Here is a 25,143-nt window from a genome sequence, read left to right on the forward strand (position 1 = left end):
TTGGAGCTCAATAAATAACGGATGAATACCCAATATCATGAAGAACCCACTACAGAAAATGGTTCAAACCCAATTCAGAGGCACTCAGTCTAATCTCCAGCATCTGATTCCTCCACCAAACTGGAAAGGCAGTGGTCCCATAAACTTTTCTGCTAAAAGACACTGATCGACTGATAGACAAAGGCAACCCATTAACTCTCTAGGCTACCTGTTTCTACTTTCTAGCACATATTCATAGGGACTACTGACATAGAACCTCAGAACATCGTCTGTGTTTGATTTGGACTGCACGTTGACAGCACGTTAGAGATATTGAATTTGGGTTATTTGGTACCACAGAATGGGACCATTTGTTTTCAAGCGTGTCTGCTCCTTTATTAGGCAAATTCAAGGAACATCTAAGAATACTTAATGACTACTTCTAGGCTTTAGCGTGATAGATTGGGTTCCATCACATGGTAGTCTCGTTTATGACAGTCTCTAATGAGCCTGACCCTCGTCATAAAAAGGCCATGAGTGAGTTCATTCATGGCTGGAGTCAAGTTCATAATCTCGTCTTTTTAGGAAATACACAATTAAACCAGAAGAAAACAGATAACTGGTTAACTAATGGACTTCTAGAAAAATAGTGACAAGTATCAGGATGAAATCCAAAGAGTGACAGCGTCTAATATGAGCAGTTTTCAGAAGACCTGCTTGTCCAGAACCTTACACAATTAGGCTAGCACTTGGAATTTTGACAGGGAAAACAGAGGCTGGCACTGCCTCAAATTTGATGGTGAAATTGAATTGAGAACTAAAGAAGCACAGAAATACCTCCCATAATCCGTATAGCGTATAAATCAACTACAAGTATTTGCCATCCAATTTTCTCGATCGGAAAAGAAATGTAGAAGTTGATCACTGGCAAACTTATGACTAATATCAAGTGAAAAAAAAAATGTATAACTCCATGTCTGCTATAGATATGTAGTAAATGAGCATATAACAGGAGTTTCTACAAAGCTAGGAGATGGCATTTGGTATCATTTTTCTTTATTCACCCAAAACTTTTAACAAGTTTTGAACTTTTCAATTTTTTTACTGTTTCACTTTTAGGTTTTGGGAGGTGGGAATTCAAGCTCCAGTTTTACAAAATTTGGATTGGTAATGTAGCCTTGAACTTCCAGACATCAAGTTAATGAATTAGTTTTATGAAAGAAGAAAGTCCTAAAGCTTAACCACACACAAAATCAGAGTAGAAACCTATTGTCCGACGCTGACAATCTTGTACACCAAGTAATTCCACATCAAATACTTCAAATTGTTTTGAACTGAAAAATGTAGATGGCCCCACCTACAAAATAAAATCTTCGTTAGTAATAGCAAACCATGCTGTATATAGCTATTTGGCTACTTTTTGAAGTAACCACTGATTGTATCATATATTTATCTTTATTTGAGCTTCTGTTAAGCAATGCTCTCCCTTATGATCAGGAGCGAAAAAAAAAAATTAGTAATGTAGGAATAGTATGTTTGACATGACACCGGTCTTCCTACCTTCTTCTGGTTTATCCTTAATCTAATGAAACAAAGAGAGATCAGATAAGTGTTCGAAGAGAGAAAGGGAAACAGAGGGAAGACAGACTAGATAAAAGATAAGAAAGGTAGAACAGATGGAAGAAACAAAATAAGTCTCTAAAATGGAGTTTACAATTTCCATAAGAAAATGGAAGTATAAAACTTGAGATGCTGAAAGCAAAATATTCCACGAAAGAAGAAAACAACCAAAGCTCACCGGTGGCCCAAGTTCAGGAGGAATGATCATTCTCCTCTTCCCCCCTGGCCTCATGTCCACTATTCCTTCCTCAAAGCCTGCATTATTTTATAAATGAGTCAGCTACATACACTTACATGGAGGGAATCAAAGGCCAACAAACCCTTACAGGAAAAATTCTCACCTTTAACCAAAGCATTGGTGCCTAAGCGGATCTTTGCCGGAGTACCCTTGTAATAGGTGCTATCTATTCGGCGACCAGATTCATTGTAGCCCACATAATGAAATGTCACCTTTCATTTTCAGAAACTAATGTTATGACAACTGCAGAAGTCTCATAAACAAACACATAGAAAACTATAGGTTTTATTAGAAAAAAGTCATTTAACTGATGTTAAGAAAGCAGTCCTTTGCAAAAATTGATGCAAGAGAAAACCTGTTGACCAGCCTTTGGGCAATCACCTTTACCCACTTCAATATCCAGGTAAATTAGTCCAGAATCACACTTGACATAGTTATCTGATATCACAACTTTAACTTCAAAACCTGAAGAACATCCCATGGACTATTGTTAGCAATGTAAAATTTGCATAGGAATTTAAACATATCATTTACATGCCTGGCTATGCAATGGGAACTTCTTCACTGGTAAGACTAAATAGATTGTGTGCATATCTTACACTTACATAAGTGCAAGAAAAAGTATTTTTTCCTTGTTTCTTTTGCAACAAGACCAAAATCGTTCAAGCTGAATCACACAGTACACATAAATGGTAGTAGGGACTGCAGTTAGGATGGACAGTTTCCTACCGTTCAAAGAATTCACTCCCTCCTCATCAAAAAGTTAAAACAATCGTAACAATCAAGTTAATACTGTATTACTAACACAAGGATTACCTTCTCTAATGAAATTTGGAAAGTCCTCCGGTGCTTTATTTGCTTCTTGTATCTTCTTATTTTGTTCAAGCAAGCGTTTTTCATCATAGGGGCTCCGATTCTTCCCCTTCGCAGAAGCAGAAAAAGCAACAAGCAAGTCTGAAGTGATCAACACTGAGACTGAAAGGAACCACTTGCGACCTCCTTTTACTAAAGGATCCTCTAATCTGTACCTCCTCCAAAATGATCAGAATCTCTCATTAACCATGACAGAATAAAGCGGAAAAATACATTGAGGATGTCTCACCTTCCATCTTGTAAGCATACAGGAATTTGCTTCTTTCTGAAAGGAGTTCTACCATTTCTACCTGAACAGTTAAATAGAACAAAAGATGGATAAGTGCAGCTACCAAAACCATTCTTTCCTGTGTACATGGTGCACAATAACCCAATTTAGTTTAACTCAAGCGAGTGAAAGCTCTCTTTACCCAAATTATGAACTACAGTGCATGACAAAAAGTCACAAATAACGAATGAAATGAAAATGACAGGTGGTAATGTCCATATATAAATAAAAAAACCAAAAAATTAGAAAAAAAAATGACGCTTCTCCCTGTGGTGACTTGAGCATGAGTATAAACAATTTATCAAGTCATCAACTGAAGGCTATGAAGATGAGGAATCTGCATGGACTTCACAAAGAGAAGTTTCTACTTGCAAAAAGTGTTCCACCTAGCCATCATCACAATGAACAAAGAAATCCCACTATGAAACACCAGTATAACTGAGCAAAGAATCTTATGTCAAATTCCAACATGAGTAAGGTTTATCCTCTTGTGTAAGCTTCCATCCATGAATAGGCCAAAACGATGTAGTGAGCATCTTTGAGTGGCAGCTAAGTCTTGGCATTGCTAAATATACAAGACACTGGGAGAAAAAGAAATAACAAGAAAGACCTCTTATCAGCAACTGTATTGTTTAGCTCTTATCCAAGGGATCTCCTCCCACTTCTTCTCAAGACTATTTACAGATAGAATCTCTGCCCATGAAGGCTAAATCAAACTCAAATTCAGATACCTTGTCTGAGTGATAAGCGTCTCCTAGTGGGTCTTGATGATAACTTAGTCAATCGCTGCTCTCTTATAATGAAGTTTATCAACGGAAGTCTTCGTACCTTCTTAACCCTTTTAGACTTTATGTTGCAGATTATTCCTTCTATTGAAATATGCTTTCTTAACTTTTCGGGGTGACGATAGAACACAACTTTTGTACCAAAAGTAGACTATGAAATCTCTGTCACTCACTCTAATGGGACTTACATGCATGCTCCAATTCCACTATAGGAGTAACGCCAGAAGTTTCTCTTACATCCAAACACCAAACACCAAGCACAAGGTAACATGCAATTCAACTTCATCAATTTGGAAGTGAAAAAAACTCTTCGACCAAAGCCAGAACCATGTCAAAAACCCAAAAATAACAGGCACAAGTTCAATCCCTCTTGAACCTCAACCACAAAGTATATAAGGGTCCAGCAGCGACTGAACTTTGCAAACGCAACCCAAATTCACAGAACGGCCACATAAAAAATAACTAACATTAGCGGAAAATGACACAACTTCACTAGGACGTCTACAAGAAATGCGAACTTCATTCCTCTCAAAGCCACCTCATTCAACTAAAATTATCATCATATAGAGGTACAAGAACCCATTTTAAGGAAATCCACATACAACAGTAGTGAGTATCGGCGCGTCAATTTAAGATAACAGAAAGAAGGAGATGAAGCTTACACGGAACAGAAGGTAGGAAGGAATAGGAGCACGTATACATGGTTTTCCAATGACGAATTCAGCATTCAGGCTTGCTTATCTCCTAGTAGCCAGGAAGCAGGAAATAACCAGTAGCTACTGTGGATTCCGTAAGGCTGCTTCAGTCGGAATTCTGAAAGGTCATTTCTACTATCTTCAAATATGGTCAGATGGACGTACATATCCTTTTGTTCAGGTGCAAATCACAATTATACCCCAGAAGAACATTGGTAGATATTATGCATCTTATGTTCACTTTTCAGATTTATACAAAGAAAAAAAAAAAACGTAATCAGATACAATACTAAATCCAATACTAAAAGCAAAAACCTTATCTCGACTATCTGATCATGATCAACGCTCCCGAGAAATGTTGTCAGTGAAGAGTTCATCGACAGATAAAAAAAAGGGCATCTTCCGTCACGTCTCTTAGAGGTATAATTTTTAACCTTTTTTTCGGAAACAGCTATTAGAGGTAGGTTTGGTTTTTGGTTCACAGGCAAAGTTGAGGATAGGAAATTCCAGTTAGTATAGTTATACTATTTGTATGCTACTACCGAAGTTTGACGAGGACAGAAACTGGATTTGTTTTCCTAAAAAAAAACCCTTCAAATCGATTCGAATTGGATGATAAGTACGACGGAGGCGTGTAACTAAGCTAGCCAATTTTAAATGCAAAGCTGGTTAAAATCGATTACCTCCAATAGCTTCTGCAAAATTATAACTTTATGCACAGAGAATTCCAAAACTTAAAACCAGATCGTAATCAAGACCTGGTTTACAAATAAAAGAGCCCCCTCGTCTTTATACAGCAACCCTCTATGACTGAATACTGCACGGCAATTGCCAAGCGGTTTCACATTTCAATCCTAAAGATCAGAGATACTCCTTGATAGTTTCGCCACTCACCGTCTCCAACTCCTTCAGGATTTCTTGAGCCAGAGATTTCACAGGCTGTTCTACATCCTCAAGCAACTCGGCCAAGAACGGTATGGTTTCAGCTAGGAAAACAAGGTACTCCTCTTTCAGACGTTCCACTAGACCCTTCACCACCCTCAGGCCTAAAATTCGTGACCGAATCTTTTCACTGCGAGTCTGCATCAGCACCTGCAATGAAGATAAAACCAATCGACTGATGAAATTTTTGGCATTTACTTTCAAGAAAAAGTACAGTAGGGAAGAGAATAAAGTTGTTAAAAGTTCAAACGAAGGGATATGTTTGCACTCGCTTCAGGAATGGAGGCTATCAACAAATACAAACAGGTCATAGAGTCCAAGAAATTCTACAACTAATAAGTGAACTGTGATCAACCAATGCTGTTAAATGGTATAACTGCAGAGGCAAAAAAAAAAAAAAAAAAAAGACACGGCAAGTAATCGCCAATTATTAATGTGCACTCACCTCATGGTTCAGAGGTTTCCATAGAACATCAGTGCCAGCAGTAACAGCCATCTGGCAAAGGCATGAAACCAAAATATCATCAACTTCCTTCACACTTGGTATATTTGGACACTGTTCCAAAGTTGCTGGTGGCTCCACTACAAGTTGGGAGACAATTGGTTTCAACAAAACCTGTTATAATTTCAAAGGTATTAGAATTTAGAACACACACAACTTAAATGATGACATCAATATAGAAACTAATACTTACAACATTTTTTCAATTGTAAGCACTTCACAAATAATTTAAATACTTAAAATGTAAACAAAACTAGAAAAACTCACTACATACTGGACAAAATTGCTCTATCAAGACCTAGATAAAGAGAACAGTCAAGAACACTAGCCTGGAAATTCGTAGAATCAAGAAACTTCAAGTTCCCAATATCATAGAGGAAGCATTTATGTAAGGACGATAAAATCAATGCCCTCAAATGCCATTGAGAGATTGATAATGTTCCTCTCCCTTGAGTGCCATCATTGCCTTGCTGAATCTTAGGCTTCTTTTGCTTTTGACTAAAACCAGGTTCCTGGTCACCAGTAAGATACCGAGTACAGCTTTCAAGCAAGTATTTGAAATAGGGAACAAACAAGGACCTGCATTGAGCATTAAAGACAATAAAAAGTAAAATTTGAAGAGCGTAGAGAAAAGCAAGCAATCCATATGTACTGTGATAGACTCACCTTTGTTGTTCAGCAAGTTTATTTATCAACTTGTAGAAAGAAATATTCCGGTCCAAGTTTGTCGTGCCGCTCGCCCTATTCCCTCCAGATTCAGTCTCTGTCCATTCAAGCGTCCTGATGAAAAGAGGCCTAAACATGGTCTCTGTCAGCTTCATCGTCAAAATACTCATTGCACGGATGACATTCTCTTCAACAATATTTATATCTTTAATTGATGCTGGCTGCTGCCCACGAAGATCAAGAGCCACCAAGCACTGATCAAATATCATTCCATGATAAGACCTCACTGATGATTTATCCATTCTACCAATCACACTAGCCTGCATTGTAAATGCTTCAGCAACACTCAATTCTCCATGCTTAACAGCCTCAGGATATATTTTCAGCAATGGAGAAAGAATCAGACGAACCTGGAAAACATAACCGCAAATGCTATATTCAATATTTCCTCCACTAAAAGAAAAAATAATGCAAATTAATAAAATTTTGACAATCACATACAGGAATTTTTTCAATTAGAAGCCTTCGGACTGCATCAGCTTTTTGTTTAATTTTTAGATTTGACTCCACATAATATTCTTGACGCAGCACCAGTAGTTCTACAATGTCTTTGAGATATGGGTTCACGAAACCACCAAGCTTATCTATGATTGCATCCAAAGTCACAAGAACAGACACAAGAAGAGATTCCTTATAACTCAAAACTTCACCAAGCGCCTCATCAGAACCATGTTTAAATGTTTTAGCTGGGAATAAGGAAACCCTGTTAGCTCTCTCCAATATAAGTCCCATGATGTGGGGAAGCTCTGACAATGCCCTGGGACCCAGTGCATTTATCAAAGCACCAGTTGTTCGAAGGCATCCAGAAGAGATCGCTAGGTTCTCTGACAGAATGTCCTTTCCAACAGAGGCAAGACATGTAATATAAACAGAGCTACTTGATGGGAATCGGTTTGCTAGTATCTCCAGTGCAGAAAGTCCTGCCAACTTAACTGCACTATCTAAATCTGAACCAGCAAACAGCTGAACAATTCGTAAGCACATCCCATTGAAGAATTCCCAAGCACCCTCATCCATTGATAACCTATAACTGGATGGATTACGGTTTGGCTTTCTTGGCATTTTATGATTACATTGGTCAATAACGTGATCCTTCACAGTTTCACAGAGAAGACTAAGAGCCTGCAATGGACAAGCATGAAAAATATAAGACCAAGGAAGATAGCCCATCCGATAAAAGATGAGAGGAGCACCAGCATACTTTCAGGCGATCCAAAACTAAACTTGTACAACATTCAGGAAAAATACTACACTTATACTGTACCTTTTTCCTCACACTCTCATCTAAATTATCCAGCAATTTTGTGATGGCCTTAAAAAATACTGAAGGGCCCACGCTCGATGTAATAGTCCTCAATGTGCTTTGAATGCAGTCCTTGAGCTCTCTCCTGACAATAGAAGGAACTTTCAACTGTTTACTTTTGAAAGTGACAGTTTGATAATGAGAAACAATCTGCTCCAGTAGTGTTCCAAGTACTCCCTGAAAGCAGATAATAACCTGAATTAAACTTGGACAATTCCAGTCAAATGATTCTTATTACAGAATTACTATAACGGCAAACAGAATTACACATGAGAGACAATAATAAGAGAATTTAATTATACAAGCTTCACATGATAGATCAATAAATTACAGAAAAAAGAAAAACAGAAACTTTACAAAAACTCCATATATGACAATTAAGATAGACACAAGAGAGCACCTCGAGCATATCTTTCTCTTGGCCAGATTCAAGCTGGAAGACAAATTCTGTATCTTGCAATTTCTGTTGAACAAATTGCATTGCTACTAGCGACTCTGCAACTTGCTCTTTACTTTGAGATCCCCCAATTTCTTGGAGAAGCATAACAAGAGAAGGGAGCCAAGTCATGCAGGAATACTTCTCACATAATTGTATGGCAAATAAGAATTCCCACTCTTTGTGGATTGCAGAAGAAATGGATGTCATGAAATATGTCCCTTTATTAGTTCCTGATTGCATTGTCCTTTGAACCAACAACCTCAAAAGAAGAACAAGCAACAAACCCAAGTTATCTTTCTCACCCAAAGTCCTGCAAGAGAAAGTGACCACACAGCTGGTTACAGCGAGGAAACTCTGCATTGTACTTTTAATCAGAATGTACCACAATAACTACCTCAGCAGGTACACCATGAGACCCAGCCTCCTATGCTCAGTAATTTCAGGCAATACATTCACAAATATCTGAGTCACCCAAGTGACAAAAGAGAAGAAAAAAACACAATTAGTTTCCCAAAAGAAATGCTGAAAAGGTGTTTGTTCATTTTCTGCACCGACTACTTAGTGACAATTTTCGGTACCTGAAGCAATCCCTCTGGCTTGCCAGTTCTAGATAACCAGCATGGAACAATGGCAGACATCAATTCCTCAAAGACATGTTGCGAGTGGCCATCACTCTAAAATAAACAAAAATATGTAAACAGAGAATCAAAGGGCCATCGTGAAAAGTACACAACCTAGCAATACATCATGTAGTTAGATACAAAACAAACTAATCTTCAAACTGCAGTGAGATTAACCTGTGTTATGGCAGCTTCGCCAACCACTGTAAAGATGTCAATAATATGATCCAGAACCTGGTCAGGTATAATCTTAGAAACAGAAGACAATAATAGGAACACATGATTTCGAGTTGTTATGTCCTTTGCAGATTGTGCACAAGCAACCAACAAATCCATGTCGAATTTCTCCAGAATATTACCCTACACCAACATTCATGATTTGATATTTAGAGATTTAGAAAGCATACACCAGGACATGTACAGGAAAAAACATTTTTGCTCCCAATTTGCACTAAAAGTTTATGTACCTTGACAGGGAGATCAGACAATAAAGATACAGCAATTTCCTCAAGGATCAACAATACCGTCTGCTGAATATAACCCACAGTATCTAAGCTCCCTTTTTCATTTTGCTCAACAACTCCTAGGAGCCACTCATTCTCAAAGACTTTGCCCAGGAGTCTAAACAACGGCTCTACTAAGGAAGCCCTAAAAAATAAGACGGAGAAGTTAGTCAAAGACTGCAAACAAATGATAGTTTAAGCATTACATTGCATAAAGAAAAAATAATTGTTTCAGAAAAAGTGAAAGAATGTGTAAATAACAATGAAAAGAGAAGGTAAATCTTCGTATCAATATATGGTCCCAACATCCAAAGGGTATCTAAGAGATAAAAAAGGCTTTCACCAAATGTACCTGCTTTGAATATCTTTCTTCAGCAATAACACATCAAGCAATGAACTGAGGAAAGAAAGCCTTGGCCACCTTTTATTAAATAAACTGAGAGAGAGATCAGAATTTTGGTGCTTTGCAGATTTCTTTTTCTTCACTCTAGTGTCAGGGGAAGCAATTTGGCAATGTTCTAGAGACAGAATCATATCAAGTAGTCGACCTACAGTTGACCAATTAACCTGTAGAATTTCAAAACTGTCAATCCCACTATTTAGACAGGCTAAGATCAGCTCAAATAATCAGCTCATAGAAAGAACTAAGTGAAGCCCAACAATCACAATGTTCGTTGCCACTCAGATCCAAAAGAAAAAATGTAAAACAATTGTCTAAAGCTATCATCTCAATTTTCTTGTTCAAGATTAGCTTGGACGATGGGAATAATGATAATGTGGTACTTAATGACTGATGATCAAAGTGCAGTAAACTAACTTCTTCTTTTTTATTTTTGTCTGAATGATAATGGATTTTCAAAAGAAGCTACGAATACAGACAAGGGGACAAAAAGCAGCAAGTCCCACTTAACTTGCACCAAGTAAACAATGGCACGTGTCTTAAGACATCTGAAAAAGGCCCCAGCTGGGAATAACTTTAAAAGCACATGGACCAGTTGGAACAGAAGGTTAAGTAGATGCAGATTGAGCAAACTCTCCAGATGACAGCACAGCTTCATAGAACTGCATTTTTTGTTGAAGGAAATATGACAATATGGGGATGCAAGAAATAGAATGTGAAAGATCAACAATGACGCTGGATATAAAACTATATCTCATGCAGTATACAAGATGATGTAACTGAAGTGAGTAATCCAAAAACTTCCATTAGCCAGTAAAGGAGCAGAGACTTGATGAAAGAAAAAAATATATTGAAGGGGATTTGCCACTTCCTTCAGGAGAAGGTGGCTAGCAAAGAAATTACTGCAGTACACCTTTCAAGGAACAACTAGAATACATAGCTTCAGCCCACTAAACAGAATGTGTTTGAAGCAGAGCATTATAATCTTTATGCTCCAGCATGAGGGAGAAGACTTTGAAAGTTTGGAAGGGTACTCCTCGTTCTACTAAACAATATCTTAGAGGACATATTTAAGAATTCCAATCCACATACCAATGCTAATGTTAGTTCTCTAGTTAGTTAACAGTTATTACAGCTTGTTACACTTTTTTTAACCCTATATCTATGCCATCCCAATTCTGCTGTCATGGGGTCTTGTATGTATTTTCAGTATTAATAAAGTTAAAATAACAAGGGATCAAGCAGCACCCTAGGCTCAATCCCCTGGATTCGTCCCCCTTCTCTTAATCTTCCATCACATACCTCTTCCTCACTCATGTAAAATCTAAGAATTACTCTACGGACATTCTTTGTTAAATTCAGAGCAAGTATGAAAGAGTCTTACATGACTCTCACGATAAGAAATCTCATAGAACCGGAATTAATATGGTAGAGTCTAAGACGAGTCTCATGGAAAGAGGTCTCACAAAAGAATCTCAATTAAAGGTGTTTTAGGTTATGTTAATCTTCTAGTTATCTTTAGTTGTTTAATTGTTCTAGGACTTATCTTTAAGGGTTAAACTTTAAGTATAACTAGGACATGGTGGCTTAATTGTAATCTAATTCTACTTATTTCCTCTGTTACAAATGAAAGTTCATTGTATTCAATGAAGAATAAGTTAGTGAAGTATTTCTCTTTTTTATAGGGTGGGGGGGGGGGGGGGGGAGGGGAGGGGGGTTAGTCAACAAACTGGAAATTTGATCTTGATCTTCATCTCATGCATCTACATGATCTTCATCTTCGAAATGGGTGTTAGTGTGGACAAGTTCATGTTCGAAATCTTCGAAATAGGGTGTTAGAGTGGACAAGTTCATCTTCATCAACATCTTCGAAATTTAAAACCATTGATTTTATTAATTATAAAAATGAGTTAATTAAACCAAGTGTTTGAGTTAACAATATTTTAATTACCACTATTAAATCACTAATACAATAGAGTAAATAAAAAATAAATATGATTAATGAATAAAAAAGTATTATATTAATAACATAAGATAGATTTTTTACATGGTATTAATTAATAATATATTTTCACAAAATTAAAAGTAATTAATTAATCAAATACATACTTTAATTATATTTTATTTACCAGAGACTTAAATATGAAGTTTAATATAGTAATAAAATTGATATAGTGCTGGGTTGCGTCATGCGCTGAACCGGCGCCACATTAATTTTTTCCTAACTTAGGAAAATCATATTTTCCAACAGTGTCTTCTTCCCACGGTGCCGAAAAACCAAAGATCACAACGAACAGAGAAAATCAATCCAGGCAGCTAATCAAGCTCCAACCGAATTTACGGAGCAGATCAATACGGCTTGTCCTCAGGCCTGAAAGTAGGGTCTGTATGCCGACGTCTCCACCTGTGCCCAAGTAGCATCCGCGATAGCTATGTCCACCCTCTGGATGCCCAAAACTGAAGCTTATTTTTATTTTATTTTTATTTTTTTAGTTGGCCTGGTCCGAGTTGGCCTGGGTTGACTCGGTTCAGTAAGCCCGGTCTAGCGCGCTACTTAGCGTCCTGCGCTGATTAAAATTTTCCTAACTTAGGAAAGTTTTAATCTGAAGCCTTCTTCCTCCTCCTGCGGAAATTTCGCCAATGGGTCGTTTGCCGCTGTGCTGCCGAGACGGAGGTTGAGTGGAAATGTCACCGACGGAGTCTCTTGCTTCTCCAGTGGCGAATCGCAGCCCGTTGGGGCATCGCCGCGTGGAGAGTTTCCGAAACAGAGGGCTCTCGGAAACCTGTTAAGCTCTGTTTCTCAGCCCCCCGGAATAGAGAACCCTTGCGGAAATTTCACCAACGGAGTCTCTTCTTCTCCGGTGGCGAATCGCAGTCCGTTGGGGCTTCGCCTCTTAGAGAGTTTCCGAGACAGAGTGCGGGAGAGAGGAAGAAAAAAAGGAAAATGAGGACGCGTGAGAGAGGGGGGTGCGAGGAGAGAGAGGGGAAAAGGAAGCGTCGCATGTCCTTCATCTCAAAGAAGATCAAATATGGCCTTCTTTGAGATGAAGGATTTTAAACCGTGGAGATGAAGGACCGCTTCATCCCCTGTATCCTGATGAAATGTCATCTGCGCTCCACTAATGACTTCAACTGTTGAAGGGCGTCATGCAATTGAAGATCATCTCGGACTTCAAGTTGACTAACCCCCCCTAAATTCAACATAGTATTAGAGCAGGTTCCGTGAGTTGACTCAGTCAACCCACAGAGATTATGTGAACCTTTTCCGGCTCATCATCTCCAGTAGTTTATGTTCATATTCTACTTTTTTCTTCCTTTTTTGACCCAATAGCCATTGTTTCATAGGCGTTCGCACTTCCATTCTGAACTTTTCATCTTGCAAATTATATATTGATAGAAAGATGATTGAGTCTACTTTCCAATGCAAAAAAGAGTTTTGGCAATTGAGTTTTCTACAAAGAGAAATCGATATTTGAAACAGCAAAGGTCAGACAATAGAATGGAGGTTCAAGCCATACTCTGCTATTGTGCCAGTTCTCTTGGAATGTGTGGACCTTTGTCTTATGCAAGTTGGGGTTGCAATTCTGTATATCTACGGATCTAATCAGTTTTAGCAAGTCGATCATTGGCTATCCCCTTCCTGCGCTTGGTAAAATGATGCTCTCAACTTGTGCCAGTTTTGTGTTGTGGGGGCTTTGGAACGAATGTAATAGAAGGCAGTTCGATGCTAAATTTGAAACTGAGGCAATAATAGTGGAAAATGTGACGGGTCAAATTTCCACCTGGCTTCTAACGAAGAAGCCTTTCTGCTCTTTCAAGGGCACCTCCATTTGTGATAGCTGGAGCAACCTTGCAAGGATACATTTTGGGACCAAGGTTCAAGTTATGAAAGAGTGGGCTCCCCCGGAGTTTGGGTACCTAAAATTGAATTTTGACGGTTTTTCTCTTGGCAATCCGGAGATCGCAGGTTTTGGAGGTGTGATCTCGGCTCCATCTGGCAATCAGTGTATTTCTTATGCGGGTCCATTAGGTATCTCCGATTCAACGTCTGCAAAGCTATATGGCACCGGTGTTCAGAGATAAATGCAGTGGTCCAATCCACATTGAAGGGGTCTCCAAGGTAGTCATTGGTTGGTGCCGGTGTGCTTCCCTTCTGCCATGGAAGTATTGGGAAATCTTTCAAGAGATTTTAGAGATTACCTCATTATTTTCTTGCATTTGGTCTCACATTCTGAGATCTCCAAATTCGGCAGCAAATGTGCTTGCCAAGCAGGGAGCATCCCTTCGACATCTTGTTGTTAGGGATTTGCTCCCTCTTCCTTTGTAATTTTTCACTTGTTAATACAATAGATCTTTATCAAACAAAAAAAAAGCAGCAGTAGAAAGATTCAAATTTTTATGCATTTTATGTCACTAAAACGCATAAAAAACGAGACTTTATATAAAGAATATATGTCAAAAGAAAGATTTGCAAGTCTATTTTTTAACCTATCAAACCAATTCTCAATCTGAGTTTTCTAGAGGGAGATCAATATCGGAAGAGTCAATGGCCATGCTGGCCAAAGAAGAAAGAATACTCAGTTCGGCCAGATTACAGAGTTTGAAATCTATCAAATTCTTTCTCTCAAAAGATGTATATTTCATGAAGCAATCTTATACTTGAATGAAAGATATTGAAGTATAGTTTCATAAGGAGTAACTTTCATGTAAATCCGATATACGTAAGGCGATATTCTCATTGGATTCGATGCTACATAACGAAGCAAATCAAGCGGTCATAAAAGATTCAAGAACGAAGTTTTTATGTCAACTTAGGTATCAAATTACAGCTCTTTGAGTCTAGTTTCTTTATCAACAAACTTTTTATGATTCTAAGCTATATCGTGGGAGATACCTATATCAAAAGTACTAAAAGTTAGTTTTGCCAAAAATCTCTTATTTTCCTATTTTCTCGCTTATTATCTCTCCATGCTTTTTTTTTAAATGATGTGTATAAACTATTAAAGAAAGTGAAGAGTACAAACAAACCTGATAGACTTTGCACAATAGTCAATGATAGTCTTTGAGTCCCCTTCGATGCAGAGGGGGCCCGTGAGCCGACTAATAAATACTTTAATTCCGTTGTGGAGTCGGAGACTCCAAGTGGCTCCGCGAAGGAGAAGAGGAGATGACCGTTTCCATCGTGAATAACTTCTCCATTGCCCCTAGGACCAGGGCAGCCAAGAGCACTCCCATCGAGATTTAGCTTGAAATGGCCCGTTGAAGAGGAGGGGGGGCAAATAGCCATGATCAAGGGGTGGGAAGGCTGAAACAGCCCAACAACCAACTGCCAATTTCCTCTCAGATTGGAACTGCTGAAATTTCTGAATTCTTTTCGGGTCAAGAGCCAGATAGTTACTTGGCCCGTAATAATCAAAATTTTAGTGGGGGAAAATTTAAATTTGAATTTTCTCTTGTTTCTTTCTTTCCATAATCCCCATATTATATGCCCAATGCAACATGAGAGAAGCATCTTTTCAAGCTTTGGGAGACTAGCATCAATAATTGAGAGGATAGTGGATCAGAGATTTTGTGCAGCACAATACTAGAACCTGATTTTATTTAAAAGGTTGGTCCAGATAGTATGGGCATAATGACAGGATAAAAGTATGTGATTGGCTGTTTCTGGGGCATTTTGGCAAAAAGGACAATAAGGATCCAGGATAGAGGTTCTCTCCATGCATTGATGTGAATTGAGTTTTATTTTCACCTAGAGTCCTAGTTTTTTAGGCAATTTTTTCTTCTAATCAGATATTTTTAGCCAATCTTAATCATTCCATGATGTGCTTGTTCAAAGTATCGATATCCTGATTTGATGTTGTTTTTATTTTTTTGCATTTTTGTAACTTGGGATGTGTATCTTCAGTTTATTATTATAGTCACTCTTAGTTTTTTTTTTAACAAAAAAGTCACATTCTAGATTCGTTTAGAAGTATAAGTGTTGCATAGCCGCCTCTTTCTGGTTAAACTTATTTTCCTCTAGTATTTCTTTAGTTTGTCATCTTGTGTTTCTCTCACTTCAAAGCAATGATTACACCTACTACTTAAAAAGTATAGAACTATGTCCAACATCCAGCTTGAGTCAAGTTTTTTATTCTTCACCCAATAGGTGATTTTTGTTTGAGCTACCCTTAGAAAATGAGTCTCTTTGTCGTGCCCTAAAAATAGACCATTTTTCTACCTTTGAAATTGAGTGGAGTGTGTTTCATACTACAACAATTTTGACTAGTGTATAGAGTTTTTTTTGTATGGCTAAGAGTGATTTTCTTCTCCCATATTGTGTTTTGCCCAAGTTGGGACTATGTCTTTTTTATCCCCAGCTTGAAAAAGAAGTAGTAGCAGAAGAAAGAGGGACCAAAATATTCAAGAAAGGGGGGGAATAAAAGATAAAAGTTTTTGCATCTATGAATAATTTTCTGGTGTGAATGTGCTTCCCCTCCTCCATGGAGCCATTGGGATATCTTTCGGGAAATTTTAGATTTTACCTCACTCCACACTTGTATTTGGTCTCACATTTCGAGATCTGTAAATTCGACTGCAGAGGTGCTAGTCAAGCAATATGAAGAATTTTCTTTAGCAAAAAAAATTAAAGACCAAATTTTTTTTTATTTCAAACTAAAGTTATAAACTCAAACTTGAAGGGGAGTGTTGAAAAGCAGGTATGGAAGAGTCTTACATGATTCTCGCAACAAGAAATCTCACAAATCTAGAATTAATATGGTGGAGTCTAAGACAAGACTCATGGAAGGAGGTCTCAAATAAGAGTTTCGCTTAAAGGTGTTTTACATATGTTAGTCTTCTAATTATGTTTAGTTTTTTAACTGTTTTAGGATTTATCGTTAAGTGTTAGACTTTGGGCATAACTGGAACATGGGTAGTTTAACTGTAATCTGACTTTAATTATTTCCTCTATTATAAATAGAGGCTCATTGTACGCGATTAAAAATAAGTTAGTGAAGTATTTATCTTTTCCAAAAATTCAACACCGCGCTTCACCATACACGAATCTCTAGCTTTTAACTCTTCTAAACTAACAACACACAATAATAGCAGACTCCATATTTGAGCAAATTCTGGATATAGCTCAGTCCATTTAACATCTTGGGTTCACATTCTCAAGTCAGCAAACTCAGCTACTGACAAGCTGATTAAGGAGGGTATGTCACTTCCCACCATCTAAGTTTGCAAGCAGGAGGGATATGTTTTAGTTCTTTGTTAATTTATCTTTGTTCTAGTTCATTGTTTGTCTCTTTTTCATTTTCAAATTTTTTGTAGAAAACTGGGGGTGCCTGCTGTATTTTGTCCCCCTAATAAAAATCACACCATTCAAAAAAAAGATAATAGCTTACTTTACATACAACTAAAAAATAATGAACAAATAAGAAAAACTGTTTGTATGTATGGAAGAAATATTAGAATACAGTTTAATCAAGTCCAAAGAAAAGTATAGTATAGTCCCCTACATCCCCTAGCCACAGGGCTCTACTGAAGATCGGCTTGTCAACACCAAAGAGCTTCTATCTATTTTCGAGTTGATCTCTGAGCAGAGGGTGAATTGGTCAAAATCTACATTGTTTGGCATAAACCTGGATTCAAGTATGGCTTCTGAATTGGCAAATTTTCTTGGAGATCAACTTGGCTCCTTCCCCACAACCTATTTGGAACTTCCTCTATTTTTGGAGAGACACAAAAAGGTTCTCTGGACAACCATTCTGGATCATTTTGAGTATCAACTGGCCATGTTAAGGAATAGTCCCACATGGATTAGTAAGTACAAAGATCTTGAGTTTATTAGCTGGGAAAGAGGTTTCCTAAGTTGGCTAGTCATTTTGGGATGGGCCTTGGACCCAACTTCACATGGTATCAGAGCAAGTACTCATATGTGGGCCTACACCTAAACTATCCACTTGTAGAGCTACAAAAGAGGGCTACACCTAAAACTATCCACTTGGAGGGCCACAAAAGAGCGCCTACACATGAGGGAGAGTGTTAAGGAATAGTCCCCCATGGATTTGTGAGTACAAAGATCTTGAGTTTATTTGCTGGGAAAGAGGTTTCCAAAGTTGGTTAATCATTTTGGGATGGGCCTTGGACCCAACTTCACAAGCCAATTAACATGGTAGTCTCCTTGCTCTAAGCCGAAAGAACCACACTCATAAAATATACCCTTGCTGGTCTTTCAAATTACTTCCTGTCCTTCATCAAGAGCCCTGCATCCACTGCAAATCATATCGAGGCCATTGAAAGAAGGTACCTGTGGAGGGTACCTTACCTGAGTTCAAGTACCATTTAGTCAATGGGATGAGGCTTGCAAACCTAAACCTTTGGACGGTCTTGGCATAAGGAACATAAAACCATTAAGGTCCGCTATTCTCTCCAAATGGCTATGGAAATTTGGCAGTGACACAGATACCAAACAAAAAGTCACTATGGTGACTCCCTTTGGCTCCCACCTACCCATCCCCCAAGCCAAGCATCCAGTTTGAGGAAAACAATTTGTAAGTTGCGCCCTTCGTTTGAGCATGGATTCCCCGTCAATGTGAGAGGTGGAGCCCAGAACTCTTTCTAGAAAGATACTTCCTTGGCCAAATGCTTGTCCGAGCCTATTTAGCATGACTACAAATCCGCTTGTGTCTATGAAGCTCATACTCACAAAACCTTAGGCTGGGGTTATGATTCCATGGTGTGGAAGGGCAATTCCAGAACCTATACTATCACCTTACAGTCCTCATGTTTATGTGGTGTCAGCTCTGACTCGGTCCCTCTTGGCAATGCTCTTTGGGAAATCCCAACCTCACCTAGGGTGATACAACTTTTTCTTTTTTTTAGAAATAGAGGGTGATACACTTTCTTTGTTGTACCACAAAGGGCAAGATCCTTACTGCTGACCAGCTCTCTAAGAGGGGAGATCCCTAGACGATCCTTCCCACAGCTTTGCTCAAATCAATTAGAATCTGTCAACCAACTTCTTATCCACTGTCCATTCACCCAACAAGTCTGGACGGCTCCTACCCTGAAGTTGCAAAACTGGTAAGAACTTTTGGAGCTCACCACTGTCTTGGAATGTTTGGACTGAGCACAATAGAAGGGTGTTTGAGGGTAAGCAAGCTTCTCTGGGTGGAATAATTGAAAACTAATGCATAATATATTATTTTGGGCAAGTAAGCTAAATGATACATCTCATTTTCCCAGCTTTGGTCACTTGAAGAAACTGGCAATCAATCATTCAGTCAGCCCCCATCACATTACCCAACCGATTGCTTGGGTTCCTCCACCAAAGGATCAGCTGAAACTCAGTTTTGATGGCAGCTCTAGGAGAATCCAAGCCCTACTGGTGGCGGGGAAGTGGTCAGGAATCTGTCAGGGGCAGTTATCCTTGTATTTTTTACTTCTTTTTGGGCTTTGTGAGTATACTGTGAAGAGCTCATGGCTCTCCCATTGGGGCTGAGACTTTATTTCCAGACATTTTAGACCCCTTTGGTCAGTGAGAGTGACTCAGTGGTCATTTCATGGGTCTCAGGCAGCAACTGCCCGCACACCCTCCTTCACCCCCACCACCCCAGATTGCCTTCTAGAGTACTTGTATGAGATAAGAGGATATTAGCAGATCTACACCATATGTTGACAGCATGCTCCTAGGAGTGCAAACGGTACGACTGACAGCTTGGTTAGAGAGGGAACGAACCATTAGCAGTGTTTGGCGCCTCCCTTCCTTTATGATTTTTTCTTTTTCTGTGCTGTTTTCTTCTTTTTCTATAGCCTCTTGGCTTAGGCTTCTTAATGATTTCCCTTTCTCATTGCTCTCAAAAAAAAGGGGGCAGGCAGGCTCCACAAAAAGATATATATAAATAAATGTATGCAATACTTTGACTGCTTCTAAGTGACAAATTGTAATAGCCAATGAATCAGTACATTGATTCCAAACATAAGCACATGCTAACTAAGAAAAACAAAAGGTGAATAGTCATGTTTGTTAGATAAAGTTATAAATAAGACTAGATTTGACCATACAATGTATTCAGAACAAATTAAGTTTAAAAGAACCAAAATTTTCATTTGGAAGAGATCACAAACATTTAGGCGCAGAAGGGCATCTCTGGTTGCATTCTGAATAACACCATTTTCATTTCGAAACAAAACAAGGAGCTGACAGAAAAGCTCATCCTGTTTGTAAAACAAAAAGACTTATAAGACTTCAGCATGTAAATAGTAGCTGACAATAAAGTGTTGTGGTCTAGAGTTAATTAGATGCAATACAAACCTGTAATTTGATAGTCAAACAATCATAGAATGTGGATGAAAGATTCTGTAAGACAGTGGCACATGGTTTTATCACAGCAGGGTCCTCAGCAGACACTCCATCCACCTAAAAAGTGTTGAACAAAAACCAAGAAAGAAACCGGATTTCAATATTCATATATGGTAGACTTCAAATGTTGCAAGTGTGCAATCTTGTATGAATATGTATTGTATGTATGTATAGATACGTGTGTATGGATGTATGCATGAAAGTGTCTGCATGTGCACGTGTGTGTATAGATTGAGAACAAAAGGACGAAGAAAAAGACAAGCAAAGAATAATATACTTTAACCTGTAATGCTTTAAAAAGATAAGCAACGGTTGAATCTTCTAGTAGAGATGAGCTCCGGACAACCAAACAAATCTATTTAACAAAACATTGCCAGAATTTTCAGCCAAATGCCAGTGAGCACCAAACAGGAATATATGCCTATAGACTTAGCAGTACATGATAGATCGATAAAGGTGTGAAGGTTTCAGTATATTTACCTCCAGAAGCAAACATAACATCTCGATTTCAACTGCTGATAGTTCATGACAAGATTTATCATGATCAATATGGTACTTTTTATGTCTCTCCAAGAGTTCTGACAGCAACAACTTAATCCCCCCCACATTCAATATGGTGTTACCCATTTCTCTTAACAGTGATAATACCTTGAACTAAGAACATATGGAAATTTCAGTCATTTCTTCTATCTCTTATTGCCCTTGAAACAAAACTCTAGAAAGAAAAACTCCATATATGGTAGAAACTTTAAATATTTAAGCTAACATGAACAGACATTAAGTGCAGACCATTCCAGGTGTAGAGAAATTCAGCGCAGAAGTTAAAATGAAATGTAAGATGGCTTCCTTAGTGTGTTGATCAAACCTGAAAGAGAAATTTTGTCAAATTGGTTAATGTAATAAAGAATGGTTACTCAAGCTAAAGAGCTTGAAGAAGATAAATAAGGGATCTGATGGAATGCAAGAATTTCATGCTTGAACAATACCAACATTCAACATCATCATACATATTCAATATGCTCAGATGACATGTTCCAAGAGCTAAATGAGTACAACGTGTCTTAACTGACAGCTTCTACAGGCTAACAATATTACTCATGCATAAGTATCACAAAGTATCCAAATCACAACCCTAGTAAGATGGTGGTACTCTGGTAGGTAACTGACTCTAAACAAATACCCTACCCGTGTAGGTTACAATTTCACTCGTAATTCAAGATAAAGGTTTTTTTTTTTAAATAAAGCTGGTAAAAGGAGGCAAAACCATGCAGGATATAAGTGTATTGCAACTAAGGCCATTGCTGAGGCCATGAAATTAACTAGAATGATCATCAAAACAGTGATGTAAGAAGAAAAATACCTCTTCTCAGTGTTTTGAGGCACTAAAAGGCTCTGACTGAAGGAGCAGAGCACAGATGGCAAATATGATGAAAGAAAATTAGCATCTGACAAAATGAACTTTCTTTGCTCCTTTATCATACCCAAAAGATCACCAAAAGAAGGTATCCAAGTACTGCTAGGCAGACTCTCATTGCCTGTAAATGGAACAGATCACAACTACTACATACAAATGACCATCAAACAGAAAACAATCAAACTTTCTACACTACCATTTTTTGGACCAGAACTTTCAATATTGTTTGATAAGCTGAAGAGGCACTCAGTGCAGTTCATAGCAGCCACCCGTACATCCTGAATAAAAGAAGGTAAAATGTTTGCAATAAAATGCATAACTGAAACCCCAAATATTTTAGTCAAATGTAGAAAAAGAAGAAGTAAGAAAAATAAAGATCATAAACGTATAATACAGAAAACCAAAAGAAAATATGATTCCAAAAATGCAAAAGCAAGAGAGATACCTGATTGTCACTGGCAAGTGGGATGAGAAGAGTAGGAAATCCAAGCAACAGTTGCATCTGACTGCTGGTCGTTGCTCCACTGTTTTTTGATATAGTAGATGAACAAATAGTTGCTAGAAAACTAAGACTTGTTTCTTGAATCACAGGGGAGAAACCTACAGGGGAAGTTTTCTCAGTACTTCTACGAAAATCGACTCCAATTAAAATACAAAAAGTAGAAAGCTGAACAAGATCCAGCCAACAAGATATCAAGCCTTCAAGCAGTTTACTACTCTAACAGCAAAAGTTAGTCTGCAGAACACTATCAACAGCGGTAAAATCTCTTTTTACAGTTGTTGGGGAAACAGAAAAAGTGTGTAAACTGCAAAAGGCTATTTATGAACTTAAACAGAGTCCACGGGACTGGTATGGTGGTTTTGGTTGTCTATGTAGATGACATTGTGTTATCTGGTGATGATCTTGATGGTATTACAGAAGTTAAACAATATCTGGCCACACATTTTCAAACAAAGGATTTGGGCTCTCTCAAGTACTTCCTTGGCATTGAAGTCGCTCATAGCAAGAGAGGTATTGTTCTTTCTCAAAGAAAATATATATTGGATATGTTACAGGAGTATGGTTTATTAGGTGTTAAACCTATAGACACCCCCATGAAAGTTAATCATAATATACATGACACCTAGGGTCCTACACTCAAGGATAAAACTCAATACCGACGGTTAGTAGGTAAACTGATCTATGCTATAGTTACTAGGCCGGATATTTCATTTGTTGTGGGAGTTGTGAGCCAATTCATGGAAAATCCTCAAAAAATCCATTTAGAAGCTGCTTAGAGGATTTTGAAGTGCTTAAAGGGTGCACCTAGAAAAGGTCTTTTGTATACTCATAATGGGAAAATTGATGTACTTGGGTATTCTGATGCCGATTATGCAGGGTGTAAGATGGATAAATGTTCTACATCAGGCTACTATTGTTTTATTGGAGGCAACCTGATAAGTTGGAAAAGTAAGAAACAAACGGTTGTGGCTAGGTCCAGTGCAGAGGTCAAGTATTGAGCAATGGCTCATACAGTTAGTGACCTTATGTGCATTAAGTCTGTGCTTCTTGAGTTTGGTTTTATGTCACCTGACCCTATGGTTATGAATTGTGATAACCAGGTAGCCATTTTTATTGCCAGCAACCCTGTATTCCATGAGAGAATGAAACATATAGAGGTTGACTGCCACTTCATTAGAGATGCAGGAGAAGGTGGTAACTCATGTAAAGTCTTCAAACTAGTTGGGAGACATCTTTACCAAGCCTTTGGGGAAATGTGAACATGTATCCTTTAGTGACAAGCTGGGATTATTTGATATCTACTCTTCAGCTTGAGGGGTAGTGTTAAAATACAAGCTCAGGGGTATTTTGGTCATTTCTTAGATTTTCAATATTATATTTTTTTCTTATAGTATGGCTATTAGATAGAGAATGTCTTATTTTATCTCTAGTTAAGTTTTCATTCAATTTAGACATGTATTTTAGGAGATGTAATTTTGAGTATTGTGGGGCATTTTTGTCCTATTGTAAAATTTCACTTAAACTCTGATTATAAAGAAGCAAGAAGGGCCTTTCTAGCTCGGATTCCAAGGCAGCAAAGCTGCCTCTCTTTCAGAAATCCATTTTCTCTTCTATTTTCTCCCCAAATCACCTATTTTTCAACAGTTATATACAGAAAGACAAAGCATGTATTTCTTTGAAGAACTCTAACCCAACTTTAATACAAAGCAGCAGCCAACCTTAGCTTCAGCACCTTCAGCATCTCAATAAAACACAGTTTCCAAGAACCTGCCAAGGTCAATATCTCTTACATTTTACTAGAACTTGGTTCCTATTGGCAGGCAGAGACAGGGGTTCGACAGCAACTCGTACTTATTTGTTTCAAGAACTTACCGACTCCCAAGCAAAGGATGAGACTTCCAGTCATGACATTGTAGAGGGATGTGCCTTCCCTCTTGAGACTTGACACATGCCTCTTCCTCTGTCAATGTTTTGTGAATGATTATTTATTAATAGAAACGATAACCACTTAGCACAAAAAAAAAAAAAAAAAAAAAAAAAGAATGGAAAAGAAAACCTGCTCATTAGAAAATACAAATAGGGGGAAAGGGCTGTTCCTAGTGTGAGGTCTAGAGTCCAAGTTTCATCGGGGTACATTTTACAGTGTGTATGTGTAATCAACATTTCCAAAAAAAAACAAAAAAACACTCATAGACAAGACCAATGAGCATGCATCATGACTACAGATCTAGTTTAGTCAATGAAGTTTCTGGGGTGTGATGGAGGAGAATGTGGATCACACTCTTACTCCTGGCTCAACACATTTTTTTTCTGAAAATTGGCCTCTCTTTGTAACCCAAACAGCTTTTCAAAGCTTTTCTGCACCAGGAATACTATGAATCTGTCCATGCTTGGTAAACTCCTCTCCTCTTGCATTACCCAGATTGTATGGGGCCACTGGCAATAAAGAAACAACAAACACGGTAACATCATTGCTTGGGTCAGCAACTGGGATGAATTTTCAAATCAATGTAGGGTTCTCTTGGGACAATTAGAAGCTAATTGTTCAAATGTCCACAGCAAAGAAGATCGTCATGCCAGAGTGGATGTCCCCCCCTCTCCCTCCCTCTCATGGAGTCATAAGTTGAACTTCGACACCTGCACTCTTGGTAGGCTAGGTCCGGCTGGGTTTAGAGGGTACTCCAAAATCATTAGGGTGCTACTCTAGCCTCCTACTCCAGCCCATTAGACAATTCAGATTCCACCAATGCGACGCTTCAAGCCCTTAGGAATGGCCTCCTAATCTTCAAAGAAAGATTCATGGTAGCTAATGGATTAAATGGGATTCCAGTGTTGTTATTGGGTGGTACTCCAAGACTGGAGGGCGGCATTGACAGTGTTTTCATGAAATTTATTGATGTATCTTTCCAACTTGTTTGTGTTTGGCATCATGTACCAAGATCAGCCAACTCATAAGCTAGACAAGGATTTTCCCTTCAATCCCTCT

At 38.2% G+C, this 25,143-nt stretch overlaps 2 protein-coding genes across 3 annotated transcripts in view; both read right to left on the reverse strand.

Moving 5' to 3' along the window:
• Nucleotides 1-1,005: 1,005 nt before the first annotated feature.
• LOC137948862 (peptidyl-prolyl cis-trans isomerase FKBP20-2, chloroplastic) lies at nucleotides 1,006-4,545 on the reverse strand. Of its 2 annotated transcripts, none has more exons than XM_068795045.1 (7): nucleotides 4,426-4,545; nucleotides 2,940-2,996; nucleotides 2,654-2,859; nucleotides 2,193-2,302; nucleotides 1,941-2,049; nucleotides 1,778-1,854; nucleotides 1,006-1,336 (listed from the first exon to the last, which is right to left on the reverse strand). In XM_068795045.1, the coding sequence occupies exons 1-7, from the start codon at nucleotides 4,488-4,490 to the stop codon at nucleotides 1,217-1,219; spliced, it is 744 nt and encodes a 247-aa protein (XP_068651146.1). In that variant the 5' UTR covers nucleotides 4,491-4,545; the 3' UTR covers nucleotides 1,006-1,216. The 2 variants fall into 2 exon arrangements, with proteins under 2 accessions (XP_068651146.1, XP_068651148.1); XM_068795047.1 differs by having other exon boundaries at nucleotides 1,007-1,336; nucleotides 2,940-3,000; nucleotides 4,426-4,544.
• Nucleotides 4,546-5,151: 606 nt separating this feature from the next.
• The window catches only part of LOC137947779 (uncharacterized protein At3g06530), a 35,188-nt gene continuing 15,196 nt past the window's right edge, over nucleotides 5,152-25,143 (reverse strand). Inside the window, exons 20-39 of the mRNA XM_068793542.1 lie at nucleotides 22,101-22,255; nucleotides 21,852-21,933; nucleotides 21,602-21,776; nucleotides 21,031-21,106; nucleotides 20,722-20,895; nucleotides 20,525-20,596; nucleotides 20,194-20,298; nucleotides 20,007-20,096; nucleotides 9,846-10,060; nucleotides 9,458-9,638; nucleotides 9,168-9,350; nucleotides 8,949-9,044; nucleotides 8,765-8,832; nucleotides 8,332-8,680; nucleotides 7,893-8,108; nucleotides 7,070-7,750; nucleotides 6,569-6,978; nucleotides 6,232-6,481; nucleotides 5,846-6,016; nucleotides 5,152-5,550 (exon numbers count right to left, since the gene is read on the reverse strand). Of these exons, the coding sequence (XP_068649643.1) occupies nucleotides 5,320-5,550; nucleotides 5,846-6,016; nucleotides 6,232-6,481; nucleotides 6,569-6,978; nucleotides 7,070-7,750; nucleotides 7,893-8,108; nucleotides 8,332-8,680; nucleotides 8,765-8,832; nucleotides 8,949-9,044; nucleotides 9,168-9,350; nucleotides 9,458-9,638; nucleotides 9,846-10,060; nucleotides 20,007-20,096; nucleotides 20,194-20,298; nucleotides 20,525-20,596; nucleotides 20,722-20,895; nucleotides 21,031-21,106; nucleotides 21,602-21,776; nucleotides 21,852-21,933; nucleotides 22,101-22,255 (3,980 nt within the window). The 3' untranslated portion in view covers nucleotides 5,152-5,319. The remainder of the gene's footprint in view (nucleotides 5,551-5,845; nucleotides 6,017-6,231; nucleotides 6,482-6,568; nucleotides 6,979-7,069; nucleotides 7,751-7,892; nucleotides 8,109-8,331; nucleotides 8,681-8,764; nucleotides 8,833-8,948; nucleotides 9,045-9,167; nucleotides 9,351-9,457; nucleotides 9,639-9,845; nucleotides 10,061-20,006; nucleotides 20,097-20,193; nucleotides 20,299-20,524; nucleotides 20,597-20,721; nucleotides 20,896-21,030; nucleotides 21,107-21,601; nucleotides 21,777-21,851; nucleotides 21,934-22,100; nucleotides 22,256-25,143) is intronic.

This window comes from Aristolochia californica, unplaced genomic scaffold (genome assembly GCF_029961685.1).
Source record: "Aristolochia californica isolate CCGP_79_NKW_82.1479 unplaced genomic scaffold, dmAriCali1.0.hap1 SCAF_13, whole genome shotgun sequence".
Classification (NCBI taxonomy): Eukaryota; Viridiplantae; Streptophyta; class Magnoliopsida; order Piperales; family Aristolochiaceae; genus Aristolochia; species Aristolochia californica.